General features: G+C 37.0%; 1 protein-coding gene across 6 annotated transcripts in view; it reads left to right on the top strand.

Moving 5' to 3' along the window:
- LOC131436956 (neurogenic locus protein delta) overlaps positions 1-23,832 on the top strand; it is a 250,535-nt gene that overhangs the window by 209,330 nt on the left and 17,373 nt on the right. For all 6 annotated transcript variants that reach the window (XM_058605963.1, XM_058605962.1, XM_058605961.1 and 3 more), the window contains 2 exons: positions 4,454-4,702; positions 22,344-22,404. In XM_058605963.1, coding sequence (XP_058461946.1) covers positions 4,454-4,702; positions 22,344-22,404 — 310 coding nt within the window. The remainder of the gene's footprint in view (positions 1-4,453; positions 4,703-22,343; positions 22,405-23,832) is intronic.

The raw sequence follows: 23,832 nt of genomic DNA, 5'->3' as shown, positions 1-23,832 counted from the left end.
TTACCCGTACCCGACCCGTACCCGAGTGAGCAGTAAAATTTTTTACCCGTACCCGACCCGTACCCGATTGAAAATAAAAAATTTTTACCCGTACCCGACCAAAAACCCGTCGGGTACGGGTACGGATCGGGTTTCGGATAAAATACCCGATACCCGACCATCTCTAGTTTGTAGCACAACGCCCAAAAAGCACCCGTTTACTCGGGCGGTTGAAATGACAATTGTGACTGATATTGCCAAATTTTGACTTGAAACTTGATATAACTCAAAAAGTAAACATCCGATCTCAAAACCATTCAATAGCGTTCTAAGTGACGGGGAGACCTTCGGTCCATTCATCTCTGAGATCTTGATCTCTTTGACAACACACTTACAGACACACACACCTCCGGGCCTCGGAATATGTTTCTAAAGTTTGAGCGAATTCTATACCTATATTTTATATTTATAAAAAAAAAGGTAAAACAATTGCAATGGCTTGAATACTTCCTGGAAGACTTGAAATCGGTCCAGCAATCTCTAAGAAACACGCCTCCTAATTTTGCACATATACAGACACACATACACATACAGTTCGTCGAGCTGAATCGATTGGTCGGCCTCCAGGCTTCGGAAAAGTTTTTCAGAATTACCTATCTTACCAATTTTTTATATTTATAAGAAAAGGTCAATGTTACAAAGCATCCGCTCTTCAATTAAGATCACAATACGCATTTGTGAATAACCGATGCAAACAGCTAAACAAAGTGCTCTACTGCTCTATTAGGGCTGTCATCGTAGAATCCAGAATAACCTTAAAACAAATCCTGAAATTTTTCGGATTCGTGTAAACGATTAGAAGAAAGAATCTGGACTGTCAACTCACATATCATAATTAGCGTGCATAATCTCTTATCTATTAAAACAGTTCTCTTTGCACTATGGTTAGGATTGAAATTTATTTTGAATTTTCCGGAAGCAAAAAAATAAGAGTTTCGGTAGTTTAAGGTAGAAATACCCTACGGTATTGACTTGCTCAATATTGTTCTTTTTAACAGAGTCAGATACTGATTTATTGAAAAGAGCGTATATATATATATATATATATATATATATATATATATATATATATATATATATATATATATATATATATATATATATATATATATATATATATATATATATATATATATATATATATATATATATATATATATATATATATATATATATACATGTATATATATATATATATATATATATATATATATATATATATATATATATATATATATATATATATATATATATATATATATATATATATATATATATATATATATATATATATATATATATATATATATATATATATATATATATATATATTGTGTGTGTATATAAGTATTTTAAAAACAAAACATCGGTCTAAAAACAACTCAGGCATTTCTTTCTACGGAAATGATATGTACAGCAAGCAGATGTTCTCGTTTTTATGGCAACTGTTGCTTCACTGATCCCGATAATAACTCTGTGTGTTGGAAAGCGGCACCTACTAGCTGGTTGACTGGTTACATGGCCAATGTTCTGACTGATGCAGCACCGGTGTTTTGACCGAAACAGTAAATATGAGTTGGATGTTGCAGATGTTCTTTTCTTTCATTCGTCGCAATGTTTCCTCCATTTTCAGTGTTAGTTTTAGTATGGGTGTATTTTTGGTCCAGCATATTTTGCGCTCGTGCAAACAAGTTTTTTTGCCGGTAGCTACCTAAATATTTAGATCGTGCGGCTTAAAATATGCACCAGAGAAGCAATCGAATCAAATTTATTTGACTGGTTTGATTCATCAGCATTATTTCACTTATTTATTTATAACAAAAAGAATACAATCAGTCTACAAATAGATAATTTGTTTGCGCGTCTTAAAATTGAAATAAACGTATAGATGAGAATAACACTTTTTATCGCTTCTCACAGGTTTTTCTAGAGTTTTTTTTATTTATTGTAACAAGTTCATCAATCTAAATCAAAATGAAACGATGATAAAATTTAATGTTTCCAATTAAGTTTTATTTTATTCAATACAGATTCACTTTCTAATGTTGATGTTCATACGTTGTGATTCAACAATATTTAAGAATAACGCTAATAGAAATCGATTACAACTGTTTCTAACAAAAGTTTAAAAAAGATATCGCTATGGTTAGAATTTCAAATGATGCCCTAAACACTATACATGTCATGCTACTTCCATTGTTTCTAGCTACAATTTCATTTAAAAAAATACTAGAAATTGTTAGTGTTTTTATGCTATATGCCTCTTTGCTAACAATATTAACAAATAAAAAAGCCGGGTAAGTAATGTCATGTGAACAGAAGTGAATACGAAAAAAATTTACATGATTCTTTCACAAGTCGATAATCTTTCGTATGATTTGTTTGTTTGTGTGAACTTTGCAACTTTTACTGCTTCGCTTCCAGAATTGTATCGGTGCATATATACTAAAGTTTTATATATTGACGACAAAAATATTCTACCACACAATTAAATAGCGCGGAATCTGGGACGTGCTCAGAAATCGGTTGAAAAATTATGGTTCGGAATCCAGGTTTAGTTGATGAACTTAGTTCTAGGATTCTGAAACTGAACTCATTTTCCGAATCCAAATTGATTCTAGCACGGTATTCTGAACTTGAATCCCGAACGTAATTAAGGAACTGAATTCAGTTCCAAAATCTAGTTCCAGAATTCAAGTTGCGAGCATACAGGCTCTGAATTCCGAATCTGAATTGTGGAATTAAATTCTTAAACTGAATTTAGGAAGTAAATTATGAGACAAAATTCAGGAATTCAAGTCAGTTCCGAGTCCAGAATCAAGATCTAAGAGTCATATGGACTTTGTTCCAGAATTCTGAAATTAAATTTCTGAATCAGAATTTCGGATTCGAATTCCGAACATAATTTAAGGAACTAAATTCGATACCGAAATCTAATCAATAACCCAGTTTCAAAAATCTAGTTCCAGAATTATGAATGACATTTGTTGGAATGACGCTATCTGCTTTCTGTCAAAAGTTACGGTGGGGTGCCGGATACCGAACACTGCCGGCAACCGAACATCTTCCCTTATATATTTTTGAATTGTGATTCTAACACCTGGCCATATGCTTCAATGTTCTCAATGAACAATGAGACTTGGCTTGTATTCATTTCATTCAATATCGTGTCATAATTAAATTTTTAATTTTTCTACTATCTGAAGTAATAGCTTTATAACCGTCAGTTACGTTAGAAAATGAACGATTTCTTATCATAACCACTTTGTTGTATTCAACTCGTTGTTATTACTACACAAAGCCCTATGTTGCATAAATTCGTGTCATTATTTTATATGTAGATTTTTACTGACGACAAAACGCCGCCGAACTCACTGCGCATTTCTCACACTATAACAATACGAAACAGCAACGCGTAACCAATACAGAAAATTATGAAAAGTTTATGAAATTCACGTAAAACTTCTCTAAAATTCAGTTATTTCGGCTAAATTTTCATGATTTAGAACTGTTTTTTTCTGATTCTTTGTGAAATTTTGTTTCAAACACTATTTTTCGGTATTGGGAGGGTCGGATTCTGAACTATATTGATCTTGTGATTATGTATTCATATTAAGGTAGCGCTTCGCCGTGGTCACGGGAGTTCGCTGTCTATCCCGGGGTTTCACGCACTTTACCCAAAATTGTGAGAAAACGGTAAAGAAAACGGGAATTCCAAGAACATACGATTCTAGATAATTAATTTTTCTATCGATTCGTATATAAACTGTGCCTGATAAACGTTTTTATCGAAAGATTTCGTGCGAGTTTTAAAAATAAATGAGTTTTTCCTTATTTTTTCGCACGCACACAATGTCAACGCATGCAAAATCGCACGAAATCTCGCGAAAGAAAAGCTTTCTAACTAATATTTTTCGCCAAATGCATAGTGAAATCATTTACCTACAATCGTATGTTTTTGATTTTTCGTAAATCGGGTTAGTATTGGAGAAATTTGCAATTTAGAGTGAAATTTCGGCGAAAGAGGAAGCAGTGAGTTGTCTGTTGACCACGGCGAAGCGCTACCTTAATGGCACAGCTTGTTTTTGCGATTCTCGGTTAGGTTTTTCATGTTCTTCCGGTTGTGGTGTAGTAGGGGTTGATCATGACTGTAGGTCTTTGATGGCGTTTTCTGATATGCGAAGGATCGTTCATCGTACGTTTTAACGCCGTAGACATCCTTAAACCGTCGTGATCTGGTGTTATTTCGAAAAACGATTTTTGTTGAAAGAAAACTTCTTAATACTAAGAACAAAAATAAGTTATCTTGCAATAATTTGTGGTTTGTCTTGAGTTCGATTGCAATAATTTTTTGGACGAATCGCGAATGATGTAAAAAGATCAAAATTTAATATTTACTTCGTTTTCATTTCAGGTGTTTTAATTTCACGACTTTCTATTCAACGCGTTTTGGACGTATCTGCAGAGTGGACCAAGGACAATTACAATTCGTCGCACACTATTATGCAGTACGCATTTCGAGTTACCTGTGACTCCTCTTATTATGGCACGGGATGTGCTAATCTCTGCCGAAAACGCGATGATCAGTTTGGGCATTACACTTGCTCATCTATCGGTGAGCGTGTATGTCTAGCTGGTTGGCAGGGTGATTATTGTACCACCGGTAAGGAACTATATAACCTTGAAATGAATAGATTGATAGATAGATAGCCCAATTTATTTAAACATACATTATATGAAATCTTGCGCTAACATATTGTTGCTAACCAGGGTGGCAAGTGACCGGGAAAAACGGGAAAACCGGGTAAAAGTCGGGAATTTCGTTTCACCGGGAAAAAGTCGGGAATTTTAGTGCAAATCCGGGAAAAAATTTACTAGCCCTAATCGTAGTACATCATGATTTTCGTGATTAAACAAATGAAATGTAGGAGACTTCATTTTGTGTTTAAGTGAGAAGTTCAGTAAAACTTTTGAAACATCGTATTGTCCCACACAGGGTTTATGGTACACAATCCATTGGAGATGGAACCAACATCTAAAGTTTCGTTCAACAATTGTAAGGGTTTGGCCGCAATTTTTAAATCAGAAAGCATTTCTTAGTTGTTATCAACAACAGCACATCGAACAGATGCTTTTGCTGGATTTCTGTTAAATTTCAGATTAAATTTGCAGATAACATGTTTAATAAAATTATGAAGCAATTCTTAGGAGCCTTCATGTTTTTGAGTGGGCTAATGATTGTCCTAATTTCATCATTAATTTGAATCAAACTTGTGTTGTAATCTTGGTATTGATTTCAATAGGATTCACAAAATTTGAAAAGCTGTCGACTTTGACCTTGTCCACCGTTTGCAATGCGTATTTGATTTCCTTCTATGAGAGCTGAAATCGGTTTCTGAGAGTTTGTGAAAAACCTTAGAAAGGTTTAGAAGATGGTTCGATTTGTTCAGTGAATGTTTAATGTTTAATTTATATTAAACAGCATTACCTATGGATTTCATAGTAATATTCACAAGAACGCGGGTGTTGATGTCGACGAAGAATCAAACTTAGGTCATCTCAGTCACTAGAGGCATAGATTGTTGTTGTTTTTCCAGAGCGACAAGAGTCCATTTTAGGAATTTTAGAAGGATTTTGTTCTGTTTCGCCAAAATTCAACTTTGAAAGAATATCGTTGTTAGATGAAATCGGGAGGAGAATTGTTTCTTGTTCATTTTTAACCTTTGGTATACTTTCTTAGACTATACTAGGCTAATATAGTATTGGAACACACTAGAGATGAGCAATCCGTTCACGAAAAGTTCAACAAGTTATTTCTTATCGAAGAGTGAGTGAATTTGAGTTCTTTATTCAAGAATGATAGTTCTCTATATAGAAATGAAAAAAAAATCGAATCCTCTAAGAATGTATACAAGTTAGTTACGTTTTTCGGAATGTTTACTGGTTTGAGGAATCTGGTAGAAGTTACAACATTCGTGACCTTTGATAGCGGATAGAAAGAGAATGATTGTACATGCCAAAAGTACTCACTATTTTTAAATCTGTAATTTGTAGCTCTCATATTATTTACGAAGACACATACAAAGTCTCAGAAGAACGAAACCAAAAAGGTCACAAAAGGGATAAAATAAATGATATATAAAAAAGAAGAACGAAAGAACGGTTCAATAGAACTAATTCTTTCGGTAGAACTATTAAGTTTTGAGCGATTCTTTGTAATGATCGGTTTTGCCCATCTCTAGAATACACTCCTAGTTCGAATCCTAAGAGTCTTAAGAACTACTGATTTTGCAGAAAGCCTTAACAAGACTTATTTAGTGGTTGTCTTACAAAAGACTGAATAGTTCAATAATAACAATTTCAATTTTAATTATAAGGCTTTAAATTCAATTCTTAATTATTTGGCTTCCAAATGACTGATGGTATTTCTGGCTACCAAGAAAACACTAACAATAATCGAATTTGGGATAAAAGCTGCACTAAATAGAATGATTGAAGAGAGCATGAAGTCTGAATAAAATGTGTCGAACATACATCACTTTTATCATATCTGCTGGCCAGCTATGTTTCTTGTTTTAATCATACTGTTACCTCGAATTAGTTTGAAATAGTCAAAAAGATTGAGTTTTTATCTTGAAGAGCTAGTACATACGAATAACATTAGTAGCAAAGTAACAGACGAAATAAAGATGGAGTACATTGAGGTGAGTGGTACTGTTGGTTCTAAAGATAAATATTTGGACAAATTGTGGACAAGGTTTTTGAACGTCTTTCCAAGGATTGTTTAAATTTTAAATCTCCTATTAGGCAAATACTCATACTTAAACAAAAACGTTTTGAAAGTCTTGTGGCTCAGCGTTTCGTTGATAATGCTATATTGAATGCTGGGAGCGTATTAACAAAACAGCACTCAAAATCATATAATCGATACAAGGAGGCTGTAGAACCGAACAAACAGTTTCTAATGAAGATTAGAGCTTATATTTTCACTCTCCAGTCTACCTGTTCATCCTTTTCACAACCGGAAGTCGGATCCGGATGAAATTCGTATGGGACCACAAGAAAATCGGTCGCGCCTTCTCTGAGAAAATTGATCGCTTAAAAACGTTACATACATACACAATTTCTGATCTTTACGAACTGATTCGAATGGTATATGACACTCAGCCCTCCGGGCCTTGATTCCAAAATCGGCAGTGATTGCATAACTTATCTATATGAGAAAGCCAAAAACGACTTCTTCCCATTGTTATGTGCACTTGGCATAATGAATATTTCCTATTTATAATTCGAGATACCCAAAAAAATACGTTATTTCTCGAATCTCGATGTTCTTTTCGATATGGGATTTCTAGAAATATTCAAAAATATACTGAACATAGGCGATTTGAGCCTGTTCTAAAAACCGGGAATTTTTTGTCTCGCGCACCGGGAAAACCGGGAAATTGAAATCGTCAATTCACTTGCCACCCTGTGCTAACTGTATGCATACAATGTATAGTGATCCTGAAATCAACATTAGCAGTATATGATTCTTCGCGTTTTCATCATTGGACTTGGGTGAAGCCAGAGAGAAAGCGACACGCGATGCGAAACTTGACAGATTGCAAGGAATTGCGCGACAGAGCTCGGTTCATTTAAGTTCAGCAGAAAATGACATGTTTGTCAGAGCGAGCGCAATATCACTAGTCACTAGTCGCTTTGCAATGCATCGAGTTCTTTCTGATATTCATATTATTTTTGAACTTAAATGAACGGAGTTCTGTAGCGCGATTTCTTGCGTAAAATTTCACATCACGTATCGCTTTCTTTCTGGTGTCACCCTTAGGGTGTTCTCAGAGTGAGTGCGGAACGCGGAGCGAAGCGAAGCGATTGAATAAGTACCGTAAGCGCATCGCATTCACTCTGATAGTCTAGAAACATATTCTTTTTTCAAGGTCAATTGTGACAGATTTTGTAAAAACCTGTTTTAATCCACCTAGTGGTGCAATGATGCCTTTCTCATATCAATCATACTATCATATACAATACTGTGGCATTCTTCAAAATAATTTTCTTCGATTCTTAAAAGAATAACCGAAATCGGTTTGTTTGACTGACTGATAAAACTATCAATTGGAGAAGATTTTAGGTCGATTTAGAAAACTTTTTACGGTTTTCCGCCCTTTTCAGTGAGAGTATACAATTTTGAAACCCTTAACCCTATATTTCCGGATCCGGAAGTCGGATCCGGATGAAATTCAAGAATTACCTATGGGACCACAAGACCTTTCATTTGAATCTAAGTTGGTGAAAATCGGCTCAGCCATCTCCGAGAAAAGTTAGTGCACATATTTTCACAATTTTTTGCACGTTTTACCACATTTTACAGGAATTTTGTATGGGACCACAAGACCTTTCAGTTCAATCTAAGTTTGTGAAAATCGGTTCAGACATCTCCGAGAAAAACGTTGCATTCAAACATACGCTCATACACACACAGAGACATTTTGCGTACTCGACGAACTGAGTCGAATGGTATATGACACTCGGCCCTCCGGGCCTCGGTTCAAAAGTCGGTTTTCACAGTGATTGCATAACCTTTCCACATGAGAAAGACAAAAACTGAAAATTTTGACATAAAACTTCGTCTAACTCAAAAAGTAAACATCCGATCTCAAAACCATTCAGTAGCGTACAGAGTGACGAAGAGACCTTTCATTTGCGACTAGTTTGATCAAAATTGGTACAGACACACGGACATTTGCTCAGTTCGTCGAACTTAGTAGATGCAACTCGGCTCTCCGAGCATTCGATTTTTGTTTAAATTCGAGCGAATTCTATACCTATTTTTTGTATTTACAAAAAAACCTGTTTTAATCCACCTATTGGTGTAATGATGCCTTTATCATATCAATCATACCGTCATATATAATACTATGGTATTTTTCAAAATAATTTTCTTTGATTCTTGAAAGAATAACCTAAATCGGTTTGTTTGATTGTCTACTGATAAAATCTATCAACTGAAGAAGAGTTGAGGTCGATTTAGAAATTTTTTACGGTTTTTCGCCCTTTTCAGTGATGGTATGAAACACACTTTACCCTATATTTCCGGGTCCGGAAGTCGGATACGAATGAAACTCAGGAATCCCGTATGGGACCGAAGGACCTTTCATTTGAACCTAAGTTTGTGAAAATCGGTCTATGAGAAAAGTTAGCCATCTATGAGAAAAGTTAGAAAACAAATTTTCATTTTTTTGTGCATTTTACCCCATAACTCCGGAATCGCAAGTCAGATCTAAATGAAATTCAGGAATTTATTATGGGACCTAAAGAGCTTCCGTATGAATTTAAGTTTGTGAAAATCGGTTCAGCCATCTCCGAAAAAAGTTGATGCACTTATTTTCGCAATGTTATTCACATGTTACCCCATAATTCCGGAATCGGAAGTCGGATGCAAATAATATTCAGGAATTTCGTACGGGACCACAAGACCTTTCATTTGAGTCTAAGTTTGTGAAAATCGGTTCAGCCGAGAAAAGTTAGTGCAAAAAACGTTACATACACACACATTTTGCGTTCTCGACTAACTGTGTCGAATGGTATATGACACTCGGCCCTCCGGGCCTCGGTTCAAAAGTCGGTTTTCACAGTGATTGCATAACCTTTTTATATGAGAAAGGCAAAAAGATAAAACAATCAAAATTTTGTTATTTAATTATTCACTTTTTCATTTTTCTAAGTAAATGAAAGTTAAATAATAATACATTTGAATCAGCAGCAGCTTTGTAATAGAATTTTTGAAAAAAATTGCATGTTTGTATATATTATTTGCTGTTTTCATTGACACCACTACAATATTCCGATGCATTTCTTCAAATCCATTGAAATTCTTTTATCCTCTTCCGGTGCTCTTCCCATAGAGTGGCTATGATTTGTCTCAAGCTCAGCACCGTGTTCAACCAAAATCACACATCGTAACTGCATCGTGACTCCGGTTTCTTCAACAGGGTCGGAATCTCGTGCTCACTTGTGCTCGGTGCCAATGGATTCGCTTGTGTTTTCGAGCTTCGGTGTCGTTTTTCGTTTTCTTTACCTCGTGTACAAAAAAAGGAACACCGCACGTTGTTGCATCCGGATGGAATTTAGCATTAGATCATAAGGCCTTTCATTTGACACTGAGCTAGAATTCATTCATTTGACACTCAGCCATCGCTGAGGAAAGTCAGTTCCATTTTTAATTTTTTGAACAATATTCCCAATGTTTTCAGAATCGGAGGCTGGGGTCTGGTGTAGCCGAAGTCGGTTCGTTTGGTTGCCAACTGACAAGACCTATTGGAATTGATTTGAGCCCAGTTTTGAAAGTGAAAAAAAGAGGGGGGGGGGGGGGGCTCGAGGACAGGAGTAAAGTAGGGGTTTTCTTGATATCTCTTCTGGTTTATGATGCCAGCTTCCGAAAAAAAATTGGATTTCGTTTTTAAACACCCGTGAACTTTACCATGCGTTTGCGTAATTTTTTTGAGAACTATTATATTTATGACACTAGTCTTATGTTTCGGTGCGTCGCACAGTGGTTCGAATCAATAAAAACGTGGACAAAAATCAGTAGCTGCCAAACCGTTCTTTTAATGCATATAGTTGCTTTGGAGAAATTATTTACAAATATATACCGCGTAATTTGATCATATCATTAATTGTTCATGGCCTACTTTGACAAAAAATGTAATCATAACTTTTTTATCTGAAGAGATAGAAATTTTTTTTCTTCTACAAAGTTTTAGAACTAGTAAAAATAATTTACTTTGTCAAATATACCAAAAGTCTAGGTCGCACCGTTTCGGATATACAAAGCATTTTTATGACAACCCCCTTAAAACCAGTTTTTTATTCATAAATTGTTTCGAGCTATTTTGTTATGCATACTGTGTTTGGAATAATTGTAGAATTTATAAAATCTAGACAAAATATGATAAAGTATTGTTAAAGTACAAACCTTTACGAAGAGATTTCATGTTTAAACGTGTAAATAAATTGAGTTATCGCGAAGCAACACGATTTTTAAGACGAGATGTTGATCGGGCGACGCTCACTGCAAAAGTGAGTTACAGAAATAGCAGACGCGTGACGCCCTCTGTTTGTTAACCATTCATGGTTTCAGCATGACCATAGTGAAAATGAGTCACACGAAGAGTACTCAAGATATACTCATTGGAAAATAAATTGGATAAGGTACATGTTCTCCTATAAGTATTATTAAAGTTTGCTGCATTAAGTTGCATATTTCGCTTCGGCACAAGGTTTCCTAGGTAAAAAAGGTAAAATTATGCATAAATTTTCCAGAAAAGAATAAACTTATGCATTAGCTTCTACAAAATTATGAAATTCTATATTTTCTACTATTATTCCAAACGAAGTATGCATAAAAAAATAACACGAAACAAGTTATGACTAGAAAACTAGTTTTAAGGGGGTTGCCATAATTCAGTAATTAAAACTAACTTTGAAAAGACCTAAAAAAAAAGTTCCACCGAGTTCCACTTAGATTTTTTTTTTATGATATTGGGCACATCTTTTCCTACAAATTTTGTAAAAATCAGCTGCATAAAGTTGCATATTTCGCTTCGGTGCAAGGTTTTATCCTAGGTAAAAAAAAGGTAAAATGTTGCATAACTTTGCCAGGAAAGAACAAACCTATGCACTATCTTCAACAAAAATGTGCGATTTTATAAATTCTACAATTATTCCAAACAAAGTATGCATAACAAAATAGCTCGAAACAATTTATGAATAAAAAACTGATTTTAAGGGGGTTGCCATAAAAACGCTTTGTATATCCGAAACGGTGCGACCTAGACTTTTTGTATATTTGACAAAGTAAATTATTTTTACTAGTTCTAAAACTTTGTAGAAGAAAAAAATTTCTATCTCTTCAGATAAAAAAGTTATGGTTACATTTTTTGTCAAAGTAGGCCATGAACAATTAATGATATGATCAAATTACGCGGTATATATTTGTAAATAATTTCTTCAAAGCAACTATATGCATTAAAAGAACGGTTTGGCAGCTACTGATTTTTGTCCACGTTTTTATTGATTCGAACCACTGTGCGTCGCTATAAACGTTCGAAATTTTCAACCGCACGTGAGGTATCTCAATCCATGTTGAAAATAGATCAAAGGTCACGTTGTGCATCTGTTTGGACCAAAAGGGTATTTTGTACTATGAGCTGCTACAAACAGACGATGTTATAACGGGCGACCTGTATAGGTTACAATTGATGCGTTTGAGTCATGCATTAGAAGAACGGTCGGAATAAAAGCAAAGACATGATAAAGTTATAATATTTGGAAACGCTCAAGCGGGACATTTTTCCGCACTAGCCGTATTGTCCTGCCAACACTCCTTTTGATTATTGGTTGTTCCGACGGATGCAGCACGATCTGACAGGTCATCGGATTACTCCTTTCGCAGAAATCGAAAAATGGCTTCATATTTAGATCACCGAAATTCGCAAATTGCCTGAAAAAGTAGTAACTAGCGATGGACGATTTTTAACCCCGAAAAAACAGACCGAATTAATTTTTACTCCCGCAATAATTTAATATAATATACTAGAGGATTAAAGGATTATATATATATATATATATATATATATATATATATATATATATATATATATATATATATATATATATATATATATATATATATATATATATATATATATATATATATATATATACATATATATATATATATATATATATATATATATATATATATATATATATATATATATATATATATATATATATATATATATATATATATATATATATATAAATATATATATATATATATATATATATATATATATATATATATATATATATATATATATATATATATATATATATATATATATATATATATATATATATATATATATATATATATATATATATATATATCATAATACAATGCAATTTATAATATATAGAAGAACAGAATATATTAGGATATACTATGATAAATATTGCAATGTAGGGTAGGCTTTAGTTATAAATAACATTTCGCACCATCTCATTCTGCTACGCAAATGTGATAGCACTCAGTCGACGCCGTTCTATTGATCAAATGTCATCATAGACATACGGGTTGGCATGAGATAAGAACTTGCGAGGACTTAGTTATCTCTAGGAATCGATCTAGGGAGAACCTAAATAATCGAGTAATATTTAATCGTTTAACTTGAAACTAATATTCGATTATTAAACTAATCAAGTAAAATTCAATCGAATTGTTTGAAAAATCTAATCGATTATTGAATAATCGAGTAATTCGAAAAATCCGACATCCCTAGTTATCTCTTCTTTTAACGACCAGAGTCATAGTAATTTGAAACTAAATTCTAAACTTGCAGTTACGTTCAAATTCCAGATTCTGAATTCATTCCCGAAATTCAGTTTTGGAAGTTGGTCCAGAATCCAATCCAAAATGAAGTTTCTTACTTTTAGTCTTGCGACTGGATATATTCCAAGAGCCAAATTGTCAAATTTATTCCCAAAGGCGGTCGCGACACTTATGAGGAAGCGAAGAGTTTCAGGCCTATCAGTCTAAGCTCATTCCTTCTTAAAACAGTGGAACGCATAGTAGATCACTATATCAGGAATGTTAGTTTGGGCGTGCATCCGCTACATGGAATGCAACATGCTTATTAGCGTGGAAAGTCCACTACAACCCTGTTACATGATGTTGTGTACAACATTGAAAAAGCTTTCTCACAAAAGCAATCTTGCTTGGAAGTTTTCCTAGATATTGAAGGTGCCTTTGATAACGTGTCTTTCAATTCAATTCTGGAAGCAGCCCGTGGTCATGGCATACCTTCAAGTATCACAAATTGGATACACGCAATGCTTAGCAATCGACTTCTTTGTTCATCGCTTCGGCAAGTAGAAATTGGAAAGCTGAGTGTCTGTGGGTGTCCTCAAGGTGGTGTACTATCCCTACTTTTATGGAACCTAGTCGCTGATGGTTTGTTAAGGAAACTAAATAACCTCGGATTTTCGGTTTTGGCGACGATTATCATGTATTGATGACCGGTATAAACATTAACACTCTCTGATTTAATACAACAAGCCCTGCGATCTGTTGAACAATGGTGTTGTCAGGTTGGATTATCTGTAAATCCGGGCAAAACATCAATGGTGCTTTTCACTCATCGTAGGATAATCACAGGAGCTCGTCCGTTTCAGTTCTTGGTTCAGAGGTCACTGTGGTCGATCAAGTTAAATACGTCGGGGTTATTCTTGACTCAAAACTGAATTGGTCTGCTCACATTGACTTCAGGATTAAAAGAGATGCATGGCTTTCGGCCAATGCAGACGAGCTTTTGGAAAATCATGGGGACTCAAACCCAGATATATTCATTGGATCTACACAACTATTGTTAGACCAATTCTAGCATATGGATGTCTTTGGTGGCAGAAAGGAGAAGTCGCGACAGTTCAGTCAAAGCTAAATCATCTCCAAAGGATGGTCCTAATGGCGATGACAGGAGCATTCACGACAACTCCTACTGCTGCTCTAGAGGCGATACTGTGCATTAAACCACTACATGTGTTCCTAAAACAAGAAGCATTATCTTGTGCATACTATCTCAAGGTTACAGGGCTTTAGAACAGTAACCCATTAGATTATGCTACCAGCCACACTCGCTTGTGGTCTCAAATGGTTACGTGGGATGAGTATTTACTCGCTCCTAGTGACCTAACTCTCACATGCAGTTTTCCTTTCAACACATTCAATGTGAGCTATCCTCTTCGTGAGGAATGGTTGTCTGGTTGTCTGGAACGACAATTTGATGAACACATAGTTTGTTATACAGACGGTTCTCTGTTGGTCGTGCTGGTGCTGGTGTCTACTGTCGTAAAATGAGGCTGGAGCAGTCTCATTCCTTGGTAGATACTATACTGTGTTCCAAGCAGAAATCTACGCAATTCTGTGTGGAGTACAATCGGCACTTCAGCAGAGGATCTGTGGTAAACGAATTTATTTTTGTTCCGACAGTCAGGCAGTCTTAAAAGCACTCAGTTCGAATGACTCACGGTCGAACCTAGTGATCGCATGTCGAACTCAAATTGAAGAGCTCAGCATTTCAAATGCTGTTCACTTTTTATGGGTACCCGGCCATTCTGGTATTACTGGAAATGAATGGGCTGATGAGTTGGCTAGAACTGGTGCAGAGAATGATTTCGTTGGTCCTGAACCAGCTTTACCACTTTCAACTAGTTGTATAAAGCACAAGATTCGTTCTTGGGCTGCATCCAAACATGCCAGCTACTGGCGCAGCTTGCAAACTTGCGCTCAGACAAAAGCATTTCTAGCAGATATAAATCTGAAAATGTCAAAGTGTTTACTGCATTTCTCCAAGCATCATTGCATTATTCTGGTCAGAGCTTTGACTGGACATTGCAAACTCAATTATCACATGGCTACTATTCAACGTGCTGAGTATTATTCGTGTGATTTGTGTGAATGCGATTATGGTACTTCATACCATCTGATATGTAACTGTCTTGCATTGACGCAGCTACGTATCCGGGTTTTTGGTTCTCCATACATGGTTGAGTCTGTGTACGCGGAGCTAAAATTGAAGGAGCTATAGTCAGAAGGGTTCATCGTTCTTCCTGGAGTGAATGAATCCCTTCTGTATTCACCTTAAATAGGGCTTAGCAGATTGTTTGGCATACTTTAGGGGGTACCGAATTTACTTCTGCTCGTACATACTGCGAATCGTTCTGCATTCTTCCGGGAGTGCAGAATGGTGTCGCTTTTGTAAGATCTCTAAATCCTGTCGGGGGTTGGAGGTTTTACTAACAGCAAACTGTTCGGGACCTCGTAGAGGTTCAGAATTTGCTTCTGCTTCCACTAAATGTGATCCTCAGCAGATTGTTCAGCATCCCTTAGGGGCGCAGAATTTACTTTTGCTTTTATGTGTTTTTGTGTCGTCAATTTTTCCCATCCTCCTAGTCCAACCCTTACCATTTCCTTTCAATCCTTCCTTCTTATATATCGAGAAAATGATGCTAAAAACAAATTGATGGCAAGGCACAAATCTCCAAATATCAAGGGGAACGTGCCATTTGAGCCAATTTGTTCTGATAACTAAGAATTCTTACCCTCTACTAACTTGACACGAATTGAATAAGTGATATGCAACAGTTTTCGTGGCCTAAAGTCATCATTAACAACCGTTCGCGTTCGAAAAGCTAATCATCAGTCTCTTAGTGAAAACTGAATATATAATCTTCATCACTTACTAGCTCCGTGAAGATTGTTAGCTTGCAATGAATTGTTTGTGAGAATAACGACGTTCAGGACCACGAGAGAGCACACTATATTCACGGCTTCTGTGCTTCATGAAGACTCTAATACCAGCACACTATACAATCTGTGCATATGTGGAATATATTTGCTTCCACTAGCGTTTTGTTTGTGTGGTTCTTTTTGGCTGGAAAGGTGTCTTTGTAAGGGGTGGAATTGTTCGCTCACAATGCAATGGAAACTATATATTCATTCACCGGTGAATTAATATTCCAAACCCTGATCTATCATAACCACGACGCAGTAGCGATCTCGTCTCCGCTTTTGTAAATATGTCCGAATTGCATCCACCGTCGATTTTCTCTTGCGGAAGCCGAGCTGCATCGTGCACAACCTTCTTCGCTCTCTCTAAGTGTGTATATGTGTGTATATTTGTGTGTGTCTATATATGTGTGTGTATGTGGCATATATGACATTTCGTTAAGTTTGACTTTGTATACATCTTTCGTTTCGTGCTAGAGGTTTTTTAAAGTTAATTTGGTAAATACGTCTTGTTTGGAAGCGGTTTCCTGTGATTCGTTTTGGCTAGACGTTTTGGAAGCATTTCCGTGTGGAGTTCTAACTGATCCAAGTTTTACGTGCCGGTAAACCCCGAGTAAACTTTACCAAAAGTGATTGGTTGCTTGCTTTGTGTGCGTATCCATTATCGTCGCTGACAGCAGCTTCATCGACTTCGTTAAGTTCTTCTGTATTCATCGGCGTGTGCTACGAATTTGAAGAGAGATGCAATGGACAAAAAACAATGCGGCGAGTGCCAAAATGAGATCAACGATCTCGAGCCCATGCGATGTGGTTTTTGCGATGCCTTTTTGCATATCAACCAAACCTGCTGCGGCATCAACACTAGGGGTTTGAAGGAAGCTTTTGCTCTCGGCAAAATTATGCTGATATGCACCAAATGCAGGGAGGAGCTTCAAGGTCGTAGCATTCGCGCCTGTATTGATGATCAACGTCAAGTAACTTCCAGTGAACCACCTAATTCTAAGAGTTTGTTACCTGATTTAACAGCTCAAGTACAACAGCTTTCGGATGCGGTGGCTGTCCTGAACGATAAAATCATTAATATATCGGGAACAGTAAACCAGCCCGAATGGCCTAAACCGGACAATCCCACATGGCCTAGAAACTCAAAACGCCGTCGTGTGGATGAAACGACTACCATTCAAGCCCCATCCGACCATGGAACCAGTCAGATCGATTTTAATGATCTTTCCGTGTCTTCTGTTAGTACCAACGTGGAAAAGTTCTGGTTGTACCTTTCAGGGTTGAACCCGTTAGTCTCGGACAGTGACGTCCAGAAAATCGTCGCTCGTTGCCTGGATTTTAATGATCCAATCAACTTAGTACGGCTTGTACCAAAAGGCAAGGATGTATCTGGCATGTCATTTGTGTCCTATAAAATTGGACTGAATCCTGACATGAAAACAAAGGCACTGGACCTATCGTGTTGGCCGGTTGGATTACTGTTTCGGGAATTTATTAACCAGCCAAAAAACTTCGACCGGCGAATGACTCCCCCCAGCTCGAACAGTTCGTAAGGAGGCATATTCCATTGCGATGCACTGCGGACGGTGGAAACCCTAGGGTTTCCACCAGAGGCGAGTATTTTTGTTTAAATTCAGATATTCCAGCACATAATGACAACGCGTTTCAACATGGCGATAACGATAATCAAATCTGGATCTATTACCAAAACGTACGAGGTTTAAGGACAAAGGTTGATGATATTTTCCTGGCTACGCATGACTGCTGTTACGACGTCATCATTCTGACGGAGACTGGACTTGACGACCGAATAAACTCGTTACAACTTTTTGGAAACTCATTTAACGTGTTCCGTTGTGATAGGAGTCCAGAAAATAGTAACAAAAGGAGTTTTGGCGACGTTTTGATCGCCATTTCACAAGCGCACTCGTGCTCATTAATCGAAACTGAATGGTCGTTATCTAGAGCAAGTGTGTGCTAGTGCCACCGTGCGAGGCAGAAAACTGCAGATCTGTGCTGTTAACATTCCTCCCGATAAAAGCCAAGACGTTGGTATTATTGATGCGCACATTTGTTCTGTATCGGAGATAATCATTAAATCATCACCCAATGATATTGTCTTGGTGTGTGGTGATTTCAATCAACCACGCATTGTGTGGACGGATGGAATCGATGAAAATATAAATTCGGGTTTCTCTCAGCTCACCGCTGCTAGCACCGCTTTGATCGACGGTATGGATTATTTGAACCTTTCCCAAGCAAACAAACAAAAGAATCACAACGGACGTGTTCTCGATCTGGTTTTTGGCCCTTCCGAGCAGCAATTGAATATAAATAATTGTACTGCTCCACTGCTACCCGTTGACCTTCATCACCCTCCCTTGACAATATCGTTTTCAATTAACTGTGATGAAGATATTAGTCGTGCTGCTCCTTTGAATAAACCGAGAGCATTAAACTACAGGATAATTAATTTTGATGCTTTGATTGAGTTTCTTCGAAACATAAATTGGGAACCTCTTAAGGATCTCGATCATGTGGATGATATGGCTGTGCAGTTTCGAGATCTTTTGTTGGAGTGGCTAAACTTAAATTTGCCTTTTGTAAAGTGTGCGATTTCTCCTCCGTGGGCAAATTCTCGTCTTCGAGCTCTGAAACGTGAACGGAATTCATGGCAGCGTAAACACCGTCGTTGGCGTTCTACTGAAACTAAGAAAAACTTCAAAAAATCTAGCGATGAATATCGTTTACTGAATACCGGATTGTACAAAGCTTATGCTATGCGAGTGCAGAATGACTTACGACGGAACCCTAAACAATTCTGGAGCTTCGTCAACTCGAAACGAAAATGCTCGTAAATTCCTTCATACGTTCGTTTTGATTCTTGTGAACTGTTTGCAAGTTTCTTCGCATCTGTTTTTGCTAACAGTACCGCCTCCGCCACGCAGGCTGAAACCGCCGCAATGGACGTTCCTGTTAGTCTAGTGGATTTAAGCACACTTGCAATCACTCCGGATATGATCGTCACCGCTGCAAAAAGGTTGAAAAAGTTATACTCTACTGGACCTGATGGTATTCCAGCAGTAGCCTATAGTCGATGCGTCCACGTCTTGTCTGATCCTTTGTGTGTGATATTCAATAAGTCGTTCGAGCAAGGCGTATTTCCGACAATCTGGAAACAGTCTTATATGTTCCCCGTATTCAAAAGTGGCGATCGCCTAAATGTACGAAGTTACCATGGTATAACCAGTTTGTCAGCAGCGTCGAAGCTTTTTGAATTGGTAGTTAGCACTGTCGTACATTCCAAAACTAAAACGTACATCTCTACTGATCAGCATGGTTTTATGCCTGGACGATCGGTGAACACGAACCTGTTGGATTTTACATCTATCTGTATCACTCGGATGGAAGAAAAATCTCAAATTGATGCAATTTATACTGATCCGAAAGCAGCGTCTGATCGAATAGATCATGAAATACTTGTAACAAAATTATTCCGACTAGGCGCTTCGAGAATGTTTGTTAAATAGCTGAGCTCTTATTTATGCGACAGAGTGCTACGTGTGCAGTTAGGCTCGTGTATTTCTTCTCCTTTCACGAATAAATCTGGTGTTCCTCAGGGTAGTAACCTAGGCCCACTATTGTTTGTGCTGTTCTTTAACGACGCTACTTTACTACTTGGCGTTGGATGCAGACTGGTTTACGCTGATGACCTGAAGCTGTATCTGGCAGTTCGGTCTATTGAGGACTGTGTTCGTCTCCAGGAACTTTTAAATATTTTCGTTGGCTGGTGTAGAAGAAATTTTTTAATTATTAGTACCGTAAAATGTCAAGTTATAACATTCCATCGCAAAACCAACCCCATAATATTCGACTATCAAATCGATGGACAAACTCTTGGAAGAGTCGACGTTGTCAATGACCTCGGCGTTTTGCTGGATGCTAAGCTTACCTTTAACCAACACCGATCAACTTTGATTTCCAAAGCAACACGACAACTCGGCTTCATAGCGAAAATTAGCCGAGACTTCAAAGACCCGTACTGTCTAAAAGCGCTATACTGTTCGTTGGTGCGTCCATTACTCGAAAATGCGTGTTTGGTTTGGAGCCCGTACCAACTCGTTTGGAACTTACGAATAGAACGTGTACAGAAGAGATTCGTCCGGTTGGCTCTGCGGCACCTCCCATGGCAAAACCCTCTGGATTTACCACTGTACCCTGACCGCTGTCGTCTGATTGGCCTGGAATCTTTAGAGCGACGAAGAAAGATGCAGCAAGCGTTACTTGTGGCTAAAGTAATCAATGGCGATATTGATTCACCAAAATTGTTATCTCTTCTTGATTTCCGTGCTTCTCAGCGATCTCTACGCTCGACGAGTCTACTTCAACCAAGATTTCATCGTACTACTTTCGGAGAACATGAACCAATGACAGCATGTATACGTGCATTTTCCAAAGTTGAGCATCTTTTTGAATTTGGTGAGCCGACGCACAAGCTCTCACAGAAATTATTAAGTGTATCCTTGTTATAAGTTTGTTCGTTATACTTCGTGTTATTCATTAAGACTTTTAATTGTCAGATGGATTATTTTAACAAATACACAAATATAATCTCACTAGGTTTTCTCGGAGATGGCTGAACCGATTTTGACTTATGAAAAGTCTCATGGTCCCATACGGAATTCCTGAATTTCATCCGGATCCGAATTCCGGTTCCGGAGTTATAGGGTAAAGTGTGTTAAATTTTGTACACCGTCAATTAAACCGGCGAAACAGTTAACGTTAAAAAGATTCTAAATTGGTATCAAAACTACACAAAGCCATAGCCCATTATCAGTAGGCAACTAAAAAAACTGATTCCGGCTATCCTGATTCCCGGTTTCCGGTTCCGGAAGCACCGGAAATAGTGGTCATATATTCCAGAATGGGTCTCACTCACTCTTCTCAGGTTTGATCGGTTTACACAAACTTAGAAATGAAACGACACAAATGAAAGACCGCACGGTTCCATACGGAATTCCTGAATTTCATCCGGATCCGACTTCCGGTTCCGGAGTTATAGGGTAAAGTGTGTTAAATATTGTGCATCGTCACTTTAACTGGCGAAACAAAAACCGGGAAAAAATGTTGTAAACTGGACTCAAAACCATTATTCCCAATCTTAGGGTTAAATGAAAGGTCTTATGGTCCTACCAAAAATTACTGCATATTTTCGGATGCAACACAAATTTAAGTCGTCTTAAAGAATACGATGGCAAAATTGTGTAAAATCTTCAAAATTTGAATAAAAACTAGGAGAGTTCGTACGTCATGGCCGTACGAACCGACTTCGATTATACCGGTTCTCGGGCTCCGGTGCCGGTAGTGCAACCCACAGTGAACTCACCTCGTTTTCTTAAGGATGACCTACGCGAACAAAGCACTATTTCATTCTGTATGTAATACTAGTTAATACACAAACAATCCTTTGGTTTCTTTCAAGAATCGAAGAGAAAAATTTTGAATAGAATACCACAATATTATATATGAGAAAGGCATCATTACACCACTAGGTGTATTAAAACAAGTGTTTTTTGCTCATTTTGCGTGCCCTATGCTTCTTCTACGCAAACCGTAAATCAGAGTGCTCACCGGCGTGTACACCTCTGTGAAAATATCTGTGTCCATCTCAGAGAATTTGAGAGCTCTGCTCTAGCACTTGCGTGCGATTCAGTGCTAAAAGAAAATAAACACGATGCGTCCACACTTTATTCAACAATGGTGTATATATGTAAAAGTGAAGAGCTCTCGTTGAAGTTGTCAGTGCGAGGGGAGAAATTTCACTTGCTCTTCGCCACACAGAGGAGATGGACATCTCTGACTACAATTAGTACCTAATTTCTAAATGTAGAATTGATAGTAACGAAATCATAACATTCAATTTAAGTCCTGTTTTTCTTTCATTTTTCAGCACGTTGTACTTCGGGATGTGATGTACAACATGGTCACTGTAACAAGCCGAATGAATGCATGTAAGTATTATAAAACTTTCACTTCTGGTAAAACTCTCAACGAGTGTGCACGTTGTATCGTGTTGGTGCGGTAAAACGGTTACGAAGAAAAGTATTTTTGTCCATACTTTGGAGACTCGACGTTGCAACACAGCGAGGTTTGTAGTTCAGTGAAAAGAAAGTTCATTCGACTATTCGAGCTGTTCTAATACTTTGTTTAGTGTTTATATGACCAATTAATTAATTTTTAAAATTGAATTCAAATAAACTAACTATCTTATTATAACATTATTATACAATCACAGTTTAGAATTAATTGGCCTTTAATTAAAATTTATTTATTTATACATTTCGTGAAGCAAATGTAGACTACATATAAGTGGTTTACAATATTTACTTATATACTACGCATTATTTCTACGACATAGCTAAGATTTCATTTAAGTTTTGGACATAGTAAGATCAAGATGTTCGCAGTATTGCTTGTAGTGGCGCATTATTCGATTTACTGGACTGTATTTTGCATAATTTGTTTTATTGTGCCTTTCTAAAAATAATTTTTTGATTGGTAATTAAAACTAGGTATATATTGCAAGGTCACTGCGTTAAATGTTTGAATATTAATGAGAATGCAGGGTGCATCATATCATGGAAGAGGAAATGAGGTCTCGTTTAGTTTACGACGTGCATATAAATGAATTTGTTTCTGGATCGATTCAATGCGTGCTTCGTTAGTTATAATATATAGATTCCACACTAAGCTACAATATTCCAGAATAGCTCTGACACATGTACAATACAATGTTGCTCGAATATCAAAAATACAACGAATGTCTATGATCATCGTTCGCTTTCCTTCGCCTTTGTTCGATAATCGTTCTGGTGTTCGGACTTGTCCGTATATTCGGGCGCGAGAGAAGCCGACGCTGCTTCGTTACTCGCACGAATATCTATTCCTTGCAGTTGTTATTCGCATTGGACATACCCCCGAATGACTTAACGCGAATATCGAACGAATATTCATACAGCGATCATCGCCAAACCTAATTCGCGATGATCGTTCGTGCTGTCTTTGAAACATGCAAATTAAGATGTTTCCCCCCGCACTATTACTATAGTCTTATGTGTATGTGATGAACCATATTCCAGCATTCTCCCATTGCTGCTACGCAACGAGATATGATGAATTTATTAGATGAAGAATGCTTCGCGAAGAATGGAAACCAACGATCTTCGCCGTGACGCTATTCGAACCAATTCGAAGAATAAAATAAATGAACGAATGACAAACGCATGTATAAAACGAACATACACGATGTATACCAGTAGCGAAGAATGGATTAGTATATTCGGGTTTTCTACGATTATTGCTTATTCCTTTTGCACCCTACTCTCTTTCGAGCAGTGAATAGTTCAACGTTGTTCGAGACTGGCATATTCGAAGGAAGT

The sequence above is a fragment of the Malaya genurostris genome, chromosome 3 (assembly GCF_030247185.1).
Source record: "Malaya genurostris strain Urasoe2022 chromosome 3, Malgen_1.1, whole genome shotgun sequence".
Classification (NCBI taxonomy): domain Eukaryota; kingdom Metazoa; phylum Arthropoda; class Insecta; order Diptera; family Culicidae; genus Malaya; species Malaya genurostris.
This window is presented reverse-complemented; position numbering and strand designations above follow the sequence as displayed.